At 47.2% G+C, this 13269-nt stretch overlaps 1 protein-coding gene across 1 annotated transcript in view; it reads right to left on the reverse strand.

Moving 5' to 3' along the window:
* Positions 1–10276: 10276 nt before the first annotated feature.
* The window catches only part of SERPINB5 (serpin family B member 5), a 46224-nt gene continuing 43231 nt past the window's right edge, over positions 10277–13269 (reverse strand). Inside the window, exon 7 of the mRNA XM_066579150.1 lies at positions 10277–10817. Within this exon, the coding sequence (XP_066435247.1) occupies positions 10413–10817 (405 nt within the window). The 3' untranslated portion in view covers positions 10277–10412. The remainder of the gene's footprint in view (positions 10818–13269) is intronic.

Below are 13269 nucleotides of genomic sequence, written 5' to 3' on the forward strand. Positions count from 1 at the left end.
CCCCTGCAGTGAGTGGCTGGAGAGATCAGGTGTCACCCGAGTATATAAATAGGCCCCTCCCGCGGCTCGCCACAGATGCGTTCTGACATAGTTCAGGGAAAGTGCTGCTGGTGCCGGAGCTGCTATAGGGAGAGCGTTAGGAGTATTTTAGGCTTCAAGAACCCCAACGGTCCTTCTTAGGGCCACATCTAACTGTGTGCAGTACTGTGGAGGCTGCTTTTTGCAGTGTTGCACTTTTTTTTTTTTTTGGTATATCGGCCGTGCAGAGCATTGCGCCCTGCAGTAATACTCCAGGGCCAGAAGTGCTTAGGCAGGGACAGAAGACATATTATTGATTGAATATAGGCAGTGGGCCTTTGCTAAAAAATTTGTGGGAAAAAATCTATTTGGCCTGCCTGTGACTGTGCTCTGTGTTCTGGGTCTGTCTGTGCTGGGTGTAGTAGTTCTACAAAATCATACGCAGCCAGCTAAGTGTTACAGCAGGCTTGCGCCAAATTATTTCCTGGCTCTGTCTGGGCTCTGAAATCACCGCTGTGTTGCAGTTCACAGTGCAACACTCTGCAGTTCTGTGACATACTCCAGGGCCAGAAGTGCTTAGGCAGGGACAGAAGACATATTATTGATTGAATATAGGCAGTGGGCCTTTGCTAAAAAATTTGTGGGAAAAAATCTATTTGGCCTGCCTGTGACTGTGCTCAGTGTTCTGGGTCTGTCTGTGCTGGGTGTAGTAGTTCTAAAAAGTCATACGCAGCCAGCTAAGTGTTACAGCAGGCTTGCGCCATATTATTTCCTGGCGTTCCGTAAGCAAAGTCAGCCTCCAACCACAGGCCAATAAGCGGCACATTTAATTACAGCATTCTGTTTCTGCATTACTGGTAATACAGCATGCTGAGGGGTAGGGGTAGGCCTAGAGGACGTGGACGCGGCCGAGGACGCGGAGGTCCAAGTCAGGGTGTGGGCACAGGCCGAGCCAGTGCGGTGGCCAGGGGTAGAGGCAGGGCCAGACTGAATAATCCACCAACTGTTTCCCAAAGCGCCCCCTCGCGCCATGCCACCCTGCAGAGGTCAAGGTGCTCTACAGTGTAGCAGTTTTTCACAGAGACGCCTGACGACCGACGAACAGTGGTTTGCAACCTTTGTCGCGCCAAGATCAGCTGGGGAGGCACCACCACCAGCATGCGCAGGCATATGATGGCCAAGCACCCCACAAGGTGGGACGAAGGCCATTCACCGCCTCCGGTTTGCACCACTGCCTCTCCCCCTGTGCCCCAACCTGCCACTGAGATCCAATACCCCTCTCAGGGCACAGGCACTACTGTCTCCTGGCCTGCACCCACACCCTCACCTCCGCTGTCCTCGGCCCCATCCAGCAATGTCTCTCAGCGCAGCGTCCAGACATCGCTAGCGTCACTGTTTGAGCGCGAGCGCTAGTACGCCGCCACGCACCCGCACGCTCAAGCGTTAAACGTGCACATTGCCAAATTGATCAGCCTGGAGATGCTGCCTTATAGGCTTGTGGAAACGGAGGCTTTCAAAAGCATGATGGCGGCGGCGGCCCCGCGCTACTCGGTTCCTAGTCGCCACTACTTTTCCCGATGTGCCGTCCCAGGCCTGCATGACCACGTCTCCCGCAACATTGTACGCGCCCTCACCAACGCGGTTACTGCCAAGGTCCACTTAACTACAGACACGTGGACAAGCACAGGCGGGCAGGGCCACTATATCTCCCTGACAGCACATTGGGTGAATTTAGTGGAGGCTGGGACAGAGTCAGAGCCTGGGACCGCTCACGTTCTACCCACCCCCCGAATTGCGTGCCCCAGCTCGGTGGTGGTATCTGCGGCGGTGTATGCTTCCTCCACTAAACCACCCTCCTCCTCCTACGCAACCTCTGTCTCGCAATCAAGATGTGTCAGCAGCAGCACGTCGCCAGCAGTCGGTGTCGCGCGGCATGGCAGCTCAGCGGTGGGCAAGCGTCAGCAGGTCGTGCTGAAGCTACTCAGCTTAGGAGATAAGAGGCACATGGCCCACGAACTGCTGCAGGGTCTGACAGAGCAGACCGACCGCTGGCTTGCGCCGTTGAGCCTCCAACCGGGCATGGTCGTGTGTGACAACGGCCGTAACCTGGTGGCGGCTCTGCAGCTCGGCAGCCTCACACACGTGCCATGCCTGGCCCATGTGTTTAATTTGGTGGTTCAGCGCTTTCTGAAAAGCTACCCACACTTGTCATACCTGCTCGGAAAGGTGCGCCAGCTCTGCGCACATTTCCGCAAGTCCCACACGCACGCTGCCACCCTGCGGACACTGCAACATCGGTTTAATCTGCCAGTGCACCGACTGCTGTGAGACGTGCCCACACAGTGGAACTCTACGCTCCACATGTTGGCCAGGCTCTATGAGCAGCGTAGAGCTATTGCGGAATACCAACTCCAACATGGGCGGCGTAGTGGGAGTCAGCCTCCTCAATTATTTACAGAAGAGTGGGCCTGGTTGGCAGCCATCTGCCAGGTCCTTGGAAACTTTGAGGAGTCTACCCAGATGCTGAGCGGGGATGCTGCAATCATTAGCGTCACCATTCCTCTGCTATGCCTCTTGAGAAGTTCCCTGCAAAGCATAAAGGCAGACGCTTTGGAATCAGAAACAGAGGCGGGGGAAGACAGTATGTCGCTGGATAGTCAGAGCACCCTCATGTCTATATCTCAGCGCGTTGAGGAGGAGGGGGAGGAGCATGAGGAGGAGGGGGAAGAGACAGCTTGGCCCACTGCTGAGGGGACAGATGCTGCTTGCCTGTCATCCTTTCAGCGTGTATGGCCAGAGGAGGAGGAGGAGGAGGAGGAGGGGGAGGAGCATGAGGAGGAGGGGGAAGAGACAGCTTGGCCCACTGCTGAGGGGACAGATGCAGCTTGCCTGTCATCCTTTCAGCGTGTATGGCCAGAGGAGGAGGAGGAGGAGGAGGAGGAGGAGGAGGATCCTGAAAGTGATCTTCCGAGTGAGGACAGCCATGTGTTGCGTACAGGTACCCTGGCACACATGGCTGACTTCATGTTAGGATGCCTTTCTCGTGACCCTCGCGTTACACGCATTCTGGCCACTACGGATTACTGGGTGTACACACTGCTCGACCCACGGTATAAGGAGAGCCTTTCCACTCTCATTCCCGAAGAGGAAAGGGGTTCGAGAATGATGCTATACCACAGGGCGCTGGTGGACAAACTGATGGTAAACTTCCCATCCGACAGCGCTAGTGGCCGAAGGCGCATTTCCGCGGCCCAGGTAGCAGGGGAGGCGCAGAGATCAGGCAGCATGTACAGCGCAGGCAGGGGAACATTATCCAAGGCCTTTGCCAGCTTTATGGCTCCCCAGCAAGACTGTGTCACCGGTCCCCAGTCAAGGCTGAGTCGGCGGGAGCACTGTAAAAGGATGGTGAGGGAGTACGTAGCCGATCGCACGACCGTCCTGGGTGACGCCTCTGCCCCCTACAACTACTGGGTGTCGAAGCTGGACACGTGGCCTGAACTCGCGCTGTATGCCCTGGAAGTGCTTGCTTGTCCTGCGGCTGGCGTCTTGTCAGAGAGTGTGTTTAGTGTGGCTGGGGGAATCATCACGGATAAGCGTACCCGCCTGTCAACCGACAGTGCCGACAGGCTAACACTCATCAAGATGAACAAAGCCTGGATTTCCCCAGACTTCTCTTCTCCACCAGCGGACAGCAGCGATACCTAAACAATACGTAGGCTGCACCCGCGGATGGAAGCATTGTTCTCTATCACTATCAAAAACGTGGACCTTTTAGCTTCATCAATCTGTGTATAATATTCCTCCTCCTCCTCCTGCTCCTCCTCCTGAAACCTCACGTAATCACGCCGAACGGGCAATTTTTCTTAGGCCCACAAGGCTCAGTCATATAATTTTTCTAAACAGTTTTTATACGTTTCAATGCTCATTAAAGCGTTGAAACTTTCACCTCAACCAATTTTTATTTTTACTGGGCTGCCTCCAGGCCTAGTTACCAATTAAGCCACATTAACCAAAGCGGTTAATGGGTTTCACCTGCCCTCTTGGTTGGGCATGGGCAATTTTTCTCAGGTACATTAGTACTGTTGGTACACCAATTTTTGGGGGCCCTCGCCTACAGTGTAATCCAATTAATTTTTTGCCCACCTGCATTACAGCTGACGTAACATCAGCTGTGTTGGGCACTGCAATGGGATATATTGATGTACCGCCGGTGGGTTCCAGGGAGCCACCCATGCCGTCGATCCACAGGGAGTTGTAACTGCATGTGTCCACTTCTAAAGACCCCGGTCTGACTGGGGCATGCAGTGTGGGCCGAAGCCCACCTGCATTAAACATGACATTACCTCAGCTGTGATGGGCAATGCAATGGGATATATTAATGTACCGCCGGTGGCTTCCTGGCACCCACCCATGCTGTGGGTCCACAGGGAGTTGTAACTGCATGTGTCCACTTCTAAAGAACCCCGGTCTGACTGGGGCATGCAGTGTGGGCCGAAGCCCACCTGCATTAAACATGACATTACCTCAGCTGTGATGGGCAATGCAATGGGATATATTAATGTACCGCCGGTGGCTTCCTGGCACCCACCCATGCTGTGGGTCCACAGGGAGTTGTAACTGCATGTGTCCACTTCTAAAGAACCCCGGTCTGACTGGGGCATGCAGTGTGGGCCGAAGCCCACCTGCATTAAGCACGACATTACATCAGCTGTGTTGGGCACTGCAATGGGATATATTTATGTACCGCCGGTGGGTTCCAGGGAGCCACCCATGCCGTCGGTCCACAGGGAGTTGTAACTGCATGTGTCCACTTCTAAAGAACCCCGGTCTGACTGGGGCATGCAGTGTGGGCCGAATCCCACCTGCATTAAGCACGACATTACCTCAGCTGTGATGGGCAATGCAATGGGATACATTTATGTACCGCCGGTGGGTTCCAGGGAGCCACCCATGCTGTGGTTGCACACGGAATTCCCATTGCGGAGTTGTACCTGCCTGTGACTATTTATAAAAAAACGCGGTCTGACTGGGGCATGCAGACACCTTGACAGAATGAATAGTGTGTGGCACATAGGTTCCCCATTGCTATGCCCACGTGTGCAGCTCCAGATGGAGGTGGCACAGGATTGGATTTCTCATTGCTTCTGTACAGCATTGTGGACTATCGCCCCGCCCCTTTTAAAGAGGGTCGCTGCCTAGCCGTGCCAACCCTCTGCAGTGTGGGCCTGCGGTTCCTCTGGCAGACGCACTTATAAATAGACATGAGGGTGGCGTGGCATGAGGGCAGCTGAAGGCTTGGCAGGGACAGTTTGGTGTGCGCTGTGGACACTGGGTCGTGGGGGGGGGGTTGGGCAGCATGTTACCCAGGAGAAGTGGCAGCGGAGTGTCATGCAGGCAGTGATTGTGCTTTGTTGGAGGTAGTGTGGTGCTTAGCAAAGTTATGCATTGCTAATGAGGGCTTTTCAGAAGTAAAAGTTGTTGGGAGGGGGTGGCCCGCTATTGTGGCTTAATAGTGGGACCTGGGAACTTGAGATGCAGCCCAACATGTAGCCCCTCGCCTGCCCTATCCGTTGCTGTGTCGTTCCCATCACTTTCTTGAATTGCCCAGGTTTTCACAAACGAAAACCTTAGCGAGCATCGGCGAAATACAAAAATGCTCGGGTCGCCCATTGACTTCAATGGGGTTTGTTATTCAAAACGAACCCTCGAGCATTGCGAAAAGTTCGTCTCGAGTAACAAGCACCCGAGCATTTTGGTGCTCGCTCATCTCTAGTCCTGAACGACTAAAGGCTAATAACAACAACAACATCAATGTTATATGACACCAAGCAGACTCTTTAAGATGAAGAGAACCGCTAACGCACAATGTCATCACTGTCAGATACAAAATGACTAACTTTAGGGGGGTGCCATTTTCACCAAACCTCGCTGAATGTCTGCTAGGTATACTGCATGAAGAGCAGCGGCAACTCCATATCTCTCTTAATGAGGTTAATAAATAAGGAAAAAGCGCTCACTAGAAGGATACTGGAGAGTGTAGTTGGTGGATAGTCCTGGTTTCCGAATGAAAGCAAGTATTCGTAGGTGCTGCGAACAATCTCATAAGAGAGAGCGGCTAGAGGAAAGCTCCAATCATGGCATGAAGGAGAAGAACATAAATAGGATGAAAGAAAAAAAGCCTCAGCGCTCACACCATAGAATAAGTAAAATGTACTTTGGAATATTAAGGTTATGTCACTTACTTCGAGGAGGCGCCTTTGGCGTAGGCGCCTCCTGATCCCAGTAGGCGTATCAGAAATGGCACCAGCCAACGGTGATGTACAAGTTCCACGGTTTAATAGAATAATAAAATGATATACAATACACAACGCGTTTCGGCCGCACGGCCTTTTTCAAGTGTATATAATATAGACATAAAGTTGAACATTTATAATAATAAAAGTACCTTGTAATCTGTAACAGATGAAGATTAACAAGCTGCCACGTCGGTATGGACGTGGCAGCTTGTTAATCTTCATCTGTTACAGATTAAATGTTCAACTTTATGTCTATATTATATACACTTGAAAAAGGCCGTGCGGCCGAAACGCGTTGTGTATTGTATATCATTTTATTATTCTATTAAACCGTGGAACTTGTACATCACCGTTGGCTGGTGCCATTTCTGATACGCCTACTGGGATCAGGAGGCGCCTACGCCAAAGGCGCCTCCTCGAAGTAAGTGACATAACCTTAATATTCCAAAGTACATTTTACTTATTCTATGGTGTGAGCGCTGAGGCTTTTTTTCTTTCATCCTATTTTATTCTCTTAATGAGGTGCTGTTTCTGGTAAATCTGTAGTATTGCGCTGGATGGATAGCAGACCCCCGACACCCCCCCCCCCCCCCCCAATAGTTTAGTCTAGTCAATTCTATCCTCCCATACGAAAAAATAGTATACAAAAATAGAAAGTGTCCAGATAGATTCTGTAAAATCAGGGGAATTTGATGTGGCTCATCGACCACAAATCACACACAAAACGCATTTCAGCAGTTGTTGGACCAAATGAGGTCTTCGACCCTCCCAGGTACCATTTGTTCTTTCACAGCTATGCTGATAATATCCTGAACTCTACGAACTACCTTTTCAAATATGTTATGTTATGCAGTGTACATTCCCTTAAGTAATCGTAACCGATTTGTATATTTGAACTATTTTACACTCAGGTTGTCACTGAGTAATATAATTTTATATTTTCTTTAATTTCACAATAAAATGAGTAAAAAAAAACTACAGAGCTGCGCCTAGTAAACAGTCAGGCGAGCGGTGCAGTCCCTTCAAACAGCTGACTAGTGGGGACGCTGTGTAAAATGTAAATAAATGTTAAGAAGAAAGAATGCAATGATTTTGAAATCTCATTCCCGCTAGAACATAGAACATATCGGAAGATGAAAGGGAGACATTTTTCCATTTCATTAAAAAATTAACTCATTTAGAAACTGATGGTAGCAACACACCTCACAACAGTTGTGCAGAGTTAACAAAAAGCTGGAAAAGTAAGTGGTGCTAACGAAATACAGCTGAACAGTCAATTTTCTACTAAGTCACATGACTGTGTATAAAAGAGCATGTTAGAGAGGCAGAGTCTCTCATAAGCAAAGATGGTTAGAGGTTCGCCAATCTGGGGAAAACCGTGTCTAAAAGTTGTGCAACAATTTCAGAAAAATATTCCTTACCATAAAATTGGGAAGACTTTGATTATCCCACCATCAACAATACATAAGATCTAAAGATTCAGAGAATCTGGAGAAATTCATGTCACAAGGAAAAAAGCCAACGGTCAATATTGGATGTAGTAAAAAGAAGAGCGGATGCTACACAATGGTAGACACTGCCCCGCCCCAACTTTTTTGAGATGTGTTGCTGCCATCAATTTCTAAGAGTTAAAGGGGTTGTCCCGCGCCGAAACGGGTTTTTTTTTTTTTTTTTAACCCCCCCCCCGTTCGGCGCGAGACAACCCCGATGCAGGGGTTAAAAAAAACAAACGGAGAGTGCTTACCTGAATCCCGGCGGTCCGGCGTCTTCATACTTACCTGCTGAAGATGGCCGCCGGGGTCTGCTCCCTCCGTGGACCGCAGCTCTTCTGTGCGGTCCATTGCCGATTCCAGCCTCCTGATTGGCTGGAATCGGCACGTGACGGGGCGGAGCTACACGGAGCCGGCATTCTGCACAAGCGGCTCCATTGAAGAGAGCAGAAGACCTGGACTGCGCAAGCGCGGCTAATTTGGCCATCGGAGGGCGAAAATTAGTCGGCTCCATGGGAACGAGGACGCCAGCAACGGAGCAGGTAAGTATAAAACTTTTTATAACTTCTGTATGGCTCATAATTAATGCACAATGTACATTACAAAGTGCATTAATATGGCCATACAGAAGTGTATAGACCCACTTGCTGCCGCGGGACAACCCCTTTAATTTTTTTAAAATAAAAAGGAAAAATGTCTCCCTTTCACCTTCTAATATATTCTATGTTCTATTGTGAATAAAATATGGTTAAATGAGATTTCCAAATCATTGCATTCTTTTTTCTTAACATTTATTTACATTCTTCACAGCACACTAACGTTTTTGGAATTTGGGTTGTAATATTAGTGGCCCATCTGTTTTTTGTTGACTACAAGATTCCGTTCTCTCATACTCCACCTGCACATGGGGGTCCCCCACAGCCAAGTTAAAAGAATCCTCTACTGATTTTCCTTACAGAGGCAGAACAGGAAGCCTTTAGTTGCCTTAGACAAGTTCACCGAGCACACTATTTCTATCCAACCAAGACACCTATTTAGTCATATATGAGTGTTATGGATCGGTACTAATGAATATCTGCCCCATGCCTTATTAAGAACCAAGTGCATGCACTAAAATGAAGAATCACACGCTGACACACAGTTCAGTTGAATGACACTTCCCCCTTTTACTAATCAAGCTGCATGAGGTTTTTTAGATGGTATGCATAGTTAGTACGTCACGAAGTACGAATCTGTATCTGATTGGTTATTGCCTTATAAGGGTATCTTCCTCCAGGAGCTGACGTCACCATCTGTAGTATCTTGGTTGCATTCCTGGACTGAGGCGCCATCTTGAGTATTCTGTTAGAAGCACGGTGGAGGGGGGGAGGGAGTAGTTAGTCAGCACTTTAGCAGGTAGCTGTGTTAGCAAGTGTAGAACAGAAGCACATATTTGCAATAGGCATTTTACTTTTATTACAATCCATTACACGAGTGCCTATGAAGGGTGCCCACTCCATGAATTTTAGGAGACAACAAATTTGAAAGATAAGGCCTATTAAGGATGGACCTTGGAGAGATATACGTCAGCAAGTTGTGTTGTTTGTGCCACCATTTTGGGGTGCATATAATATACTGTAAAACGTTTAGAACTGCATTAACATATATTAACAGCAATTCTGCAAGTTTTGGGGTTTTGTTTTTGCAGCATTTACCTTGCAGTATAATTGACATCTTGACTTTATTCCAGTCAGTGCAGTTATAGTAATCGCAAATGTATATAAATCTTTAATAACTGTTCTTGCCCAATAAAAACACTTTTCTAGCACAAACCATTTGTTTTTGTTGCCATATTCTGAGAGCCACAACACTTTTATTTCTGCATTCACAGAGCTGTGTGAGGGTTCGGTTTTTTGTGGATTGATGTGACATTTTTATTGGTACTATTTTGGGGTACAGAATATATGTTTTGTTATCAGGTTTTCTTCCATTTTTGGGAGGCAGGATGAACAAAAGCAGCAATTTCACACTGCTGTGATTTTATTTACAATGTCACCATGGTTGTTTTGTTCTTTAGGGGTTGAAATCGGAAAAAGCAGCAATTTACTATTTTGGGGATTTTCTTATTTGGGTTTCATTCTTACAACATTCACCATGTGGTATAAATGAAACATTCAAGGGTTGTCCGAGATAGTTTAAAAAAACATTCCCCATGAAACACATTAATAAACACATCTCCACCGAAACATGTCCATCAAATGGGAGACCCAGAGCGGTCGGCGTGGGGGTGCAGGGACTCGAGAGAGTTAAGTATAGGCTTGTTTATTACTTTCTAGCATGGGAAACATGTTTAAGAGCAAATATCTTTTGTCAAACCCTTTAACTTTATACTATGGGTCTTCTTGATACAATAAGGTTGGGGAATAGTGGGGCAATAGCTTAAGTTTATGAATCCAGACATTCTTTACTGCTGAAAGCCAAAGAAAGACACTCTTTTATTTTCAAGGTTGTTGTTTATTGAAGAACACAAGCAATATTGTGTGAGCAAAATATGGATACAAGTATGAATAACCTGCTGGTTAGTAAATGAGAAATAAAATACTAAAAGACACAATCTTCTATAGATTACCTAACATAAAACTGTAGGGCCTGTATACCTACCAAACAGTAGAATACCCTGTGTTTTACTGTGTTTTACAAGGAACAGGAAAGGGTGGTTAATGTTGCATTCCGTTTTGGACATGAGGACTCTCTCTCGTATGGCATCTACCGCCTCGGTGCCATCCTCTCCTATATCTATACCAGCTTCATAAATTGTTTCAGACACAGACAAACCCTTCTTCTCTGACATTCCGGAAAAATCAGCCACCTCTTCATTGAACACATCATTCATGCCCAAACTCTTCAGATTGTCCTTGTAGTTAAGACTGCTTTTAAAGTTGAATTTAGGAAAACTCAGCTGTACTTTGCTGTTGGCCATCATGCTGGGGTTGGTCCACTTGACATAATTCTCATAGGTCAGTTCCCTTTCCAACTAAAAGTAAAGAACATAATTAACACAACATCCTCTAAGCCAAGTTCATTTTATCTACTTAGTATATTGTAGAAATGTGGTCAAGCAAGCTTGTTTATTGGAGATATTGTCCATCTTTTAATGACTTTACTAGGTTGCATGCAACTTCTACATTTGCTAAAATAAGTAGAATTTTCTTTCCAACTTTCTTCCTGGCCATTTTGCCTGATATCTGTATTACAATGTTGTTTTGTGTCATATCCAAGGGTAATGAAAAAATAATTGTCATTATATACTCATACACAGCTATGACAAATGTACTATTTATATAGCTCCTCATATGATAATATTCGCAATATTGTTTGCTGTGGCTCTCACTTGTACAGAAATTTTGATCCTCCAATCCAGAAAGGGCTGGCAGAAGACTTCAAGCAAGTGTCGGGGAGCTTCAGGGGAGAAGATGCATAGCACCCCTTAGGTGATGTATTATTATTTTTAGTTTTTTTTACTGCGGCTAGGGCTTATTTTCAGGGTCGGGCTTATATTTCAAGACACCCCCACCCCCTGAAAACTTTTGCACATGGTGCTACAAAGTTGCGTGACTTTGTAGTACCGCGTGTGACTATTTTGCGACACGAAATCGTGTTATCGTCGCGAGATAACGCAGCGATATCGCACGGACCACCAATGTGATATTGCTGCGATTTTCTTACGCCGAAATCATGTTGCCCGTGCGGATGCGGCCTGAGGCCTCTTTCACACGGGCTACAAAATCTCACTACAAAATGCATGTATATGACGTCCATGGTTTCCAATGGGTTCTTTCACATGAGAGATGTTTTGTAGCCTGAAAGAACCCATTGGAAGCCAGGAGCTTCACATACATGCATTTTGTAGCAATGATTTTGTAGCCCGTGTGAAAGAGGCCTAAAATACAATTACAGTTACTCCCCGACTTGCGAACAGGTTCCGTTCCAGGAGCCCGTTCGCAAGGCCGTTTTGTTCGCAAGTCAAACAAGTAGTAGTATGGAGCGGGATCGCGGGTGGATCCCGCTCCATACAACGTCGGGTGCCGGCTGTTCTTACAGCGGGCACCCGGCGGCAGCAGTTCCGACGAGCCGCGCCGCTTGTCGGAACTGTTAACACTTTAAATACCGCTCTGACAGCGGTATTTAAAGTGTTAACAGTTCTGACGAGCGGCGCGGCTCGTCGGAACTGCAGCCGCCGGGTGCCCGCTGTAAGAAACAGCCTGCACCCGACGTTCAGGGGGCCCGTACAGCGTCCCATGATGAGATCGCGGGACGCTGTGTGGTTGCTAGGCAGCCGAGGACCTCCTGAAAGGCCCCAGGGCTGCCTATGCAGAGTGCCTATCAAGCGCACGGCTTGCTAGGCGCTCTGCATAGACAGCCCTGGGGCCTTTCAGAAGGCCCCCGGCTGCCCAGCAACCGCGATGTGACCGGACAGGCTTCTATCAGGCTTGATAGAAGCCTCTCCGGTCCCTGCACATCATGATGTACTGCCATAGCATTACATCATACTGTGCAGAACAGATTGTTCGCAACTAGCGAAATTCGCAAGTCGGGGACTATCTGTAGTTTTAAATAGCAAAATGTTTGTCCTTTTGGCATAATTTTAACGGTGTACATCAAGATACAGTTGCCTCAACTGTATCAAAAAGCACAACCAATCACACTTTTCAATACAACTGTATTTTAAAAAGTACCATATACATACTATATGGTATAAGTTATGCTTTTAACTGAAGTCAAATGGTCCACTGAAATGCATTATGTAAGCATAGTGTGAACCTAGCCTTATGGGAGTAAAATAGATGCCACTATTCTGGAAGAACGCTGGACAACACTTAAGGAAGCAATTTTATGGGTCACTTTAGCTGTTATTGCTTTTTCTGATGCACCCAGAACGGCATCAGACTCAAGTCTGCAATTTTAAATTAGCATGTACTCAGTCTTCCTTGTGATGTCATACAGCATCATCAAGTGATTGGGTATGTATTAATTCAAGGTTAAAATTTGACCTGCCGTCAGGAAGGGAGCTGAGAAACATTTGAGATGATCACCAGAGTGGTCCAGGGGAGTGAAAGAGGTAAGTATAGTACTTTTTTTGTTTTACTGCATTCAGGTAGCAAAGGCAGGCAGATAATTACTGAGGGAGCCAGCAAAAGAGGGAGCTAATTAATGTAGGGCCACAAAAGGGGATAATTACCATAGCGGCAGGCATTGTTACTTTGTGGGGGGCACAATGTAGAAACTGTTACCATGTAGGAGGCACATTGGAAATAGCAGCAGGTTAGGGGGGGCATGTAGAGATGAATTGTGGTTGGAAGACATTTCATGGTGGTCTGGACCCAGATAGAGAAGAAAGGAAGATAATTTTTTAAAGGGGGCACAGTACATGTAACTATTTATTTCAGGACAAAAAATTGGACAGCACATACTTAGAAATTGAGAGC

The sequence above is a fragment of the Eleutherodactylus coqui genome, chromosome 9 (genome assembly GCF_035609145.1).
Source record: "Eleutherodactylus coqui strain aEleCoq1 chromosome 9, aEleCoq1.hap1, whole genome shotgun sequence".
Taxonomy (NCBI): Eukaryota; Metazoa; Chordata; class Amphibia; order Anura; family Eleutherodactylidae; genus Eleutherodactylus; species Eleutherodactylus coqui.